We start from the raw sequence: 2,044 nt of genomic DNA on the forward strand, positions 1-2,044 counted from the left end.
TATTAATAAAAAAAATAATTTTTTAATTTTAATTTCCATTAAGTTAATTTGAACTAAATCTCTTCGATATGTAATTATTTGTGTAAGAAAATAAATCCTATTAAATTATATAAAACTTTTTCTTCAAAATTTTGACTTTGTGGAAAAATCATTTAATCTGCAGTTTTATGTTAATTTTTAATTAATGTTTGTACTTAGATGTAAAGTAAGTACTAATATCAATTTCTCACGAAAAATTAAAATAAAACTTTAAAATAATTTTGCTATATTATCAAAATTTTTTAACTCTGTTTGGTATTAGTTTCTTGTGCGAAAAGAATATTAGTACTGGATTTTATGAAATAAAAATTATTAAAATATTTAATAAAATAAATATATGAAATTTATTTTTTTTTTTAAATAATAAAATTCTATTTGCATTGCTCTTTTTTCAGCAAGTTTCTTATTTGAACTTTTCAGTGCCGATATCTTAATAAATATCTAACATATATACTCTGCTGTCTTTAACAATAGTTTTATTTTTATTATTCAAATACTTTACTACTTGGAATTAAATTCTAAAATGCACACTCTTATCTTAATTTCGAGGCACTAAATCACTTTCTACGCCAATTCTAATCTAAACATCAAGTAAGTCTTTCATTTGTAAGTAATTCGATATTACATATAAATATTAAACAATTTTAAGAATAAAAAAAAAAAACATTTGTATATAACAGTTGCTTTTCTCTCTCAATAACAATTGCACTTTCCTTTCACTTTTGGTCGCACCTTAAATTTAGGCGATTTGCTGCATCGCGTAAGGACAACAGACTGTGTAACGTGGTACACGCGAATATAAGCCCGACATGCCCTTCATATAAACATAATTGATTGGTGGACGCAGGATGCTCTGCTGCTTCTTTTCCTTCTTTTTGTTGTCACGATTTGTGTTTGCTGGCGCTGATATGGTGGACGCAGTGGATTTTTTGGACTTGACAACCTGTTTTTTGGAAATCGTATCACTTATACGTCTCAAAGGCGTGCTGCTGCATGACAAGGAACGCGTTGAAGTGGTTTGTGAAAAATGATGGAACATACTGCGTACAGAGGAAGAAATTGATATGCGACTTAAGTGTAAACCTTTGCAAGCTGCTGTGGAAACTGAACGTGGTGTATTGGAAGCTGGAACTGAATTTGTGTTTTGTTCTTCTGGTACATTTTCATCATCATCATCGCTACTTAAACTGCCATTATTATTATGTTCGAAAGCACTATTTGGTCGATACATAGTCTCTACGTAGAAATGGTTTTGATTATTGTAACGAAATGAATCTAATTCATCTAAGTCTAAAGGACACAATATGGGTGAGAGACGTGAACAAGCTGATGCTGATGAAGTGCGTGAATTTGGTTCCTCACTGGTAAGATCAAGACTTGAGCCAGTGATGTGACATTCTAAATGAGAACCACGTTCAAAACTTAATGAAAAGGAGTCAGTCGAGGAACTGCGTAAATCATCTTGACTGTTAAAAATTGCATCATGCGGATGATGATGCATAAAATGTTTGCCCAAACGTTTGCCAATGCAATGCAAGAAGCTACGTGAACGCGAATTGGACAGTTTATGATCGCGCTGCGTTTTTTTGTTAGATTTTTTATCCATACATGGTGAAGCTGAAGAACTGTTGCTGCTGCTTGTATCCGTTGAAGATATTTTTGGAGTAAGAGTATCCATTTTATTTTATTTTTGGTTAAAAAATTTAAAAATAATTTTTAATATTTCTTTTTAACACTTTTAGTTAAAGTTCTTAGTCTTTGTTTTAATATATATAATTTTTCACTTTATTTATTTAATTATATTTTTTTTCTATTTCAGCACATAGAATCAGTTAATCAAATGATAATATACACTTGTATAAATTTTTTTATAATCCGAGATTACAAATCTGTTAGTATTGAACTGTTAGCAAGACCGTTTTAGTCTGTTTGAATCCTTTGACATGCAACAGCTTTTATAGTCTGCCCCAATGCCATTTTGCATGTTAAAGTTTATTCGTATCCT

General features: G+C 30.0%; 1 protein-coding gene across 1 annotated transcript; it reads right to left on the reverse strand.

Moving 5' to 3' along the window:
• Nucleotides 1-449: 449 nt before the first annotated feature.
• LOC119678099 lies at nucleotides 450-1,717 on the reverse strand. The gene has a single exon (XM_038089767.1). It carries the CDS (start codon nucleotides 1,715-1,717, stop codon nucleotides 779-781), a length of 939 nt encoding a protein of 312 aa, XP_037945695.1. The 3' UTR covers nucleotides 450-778.
• Between the last annotated feature and the right edge of the window lie 327 nt (nucleotides 1,718-2,044).

The sequence above is a fragment of the Teleopsis dalmanni genome, chromosome 1, assembly GCF_002237135.1.
Source record: "Teleopsis dalmanni isolate 2A chromosome 1, ASM223713v2, whole genome shotgun sequence".
NCBI lineage: Eukaryota > Metazoa > Arthropoda > Insecta > Diptera > Diopsidae > Teleopsis > Teleopsis dalmanni.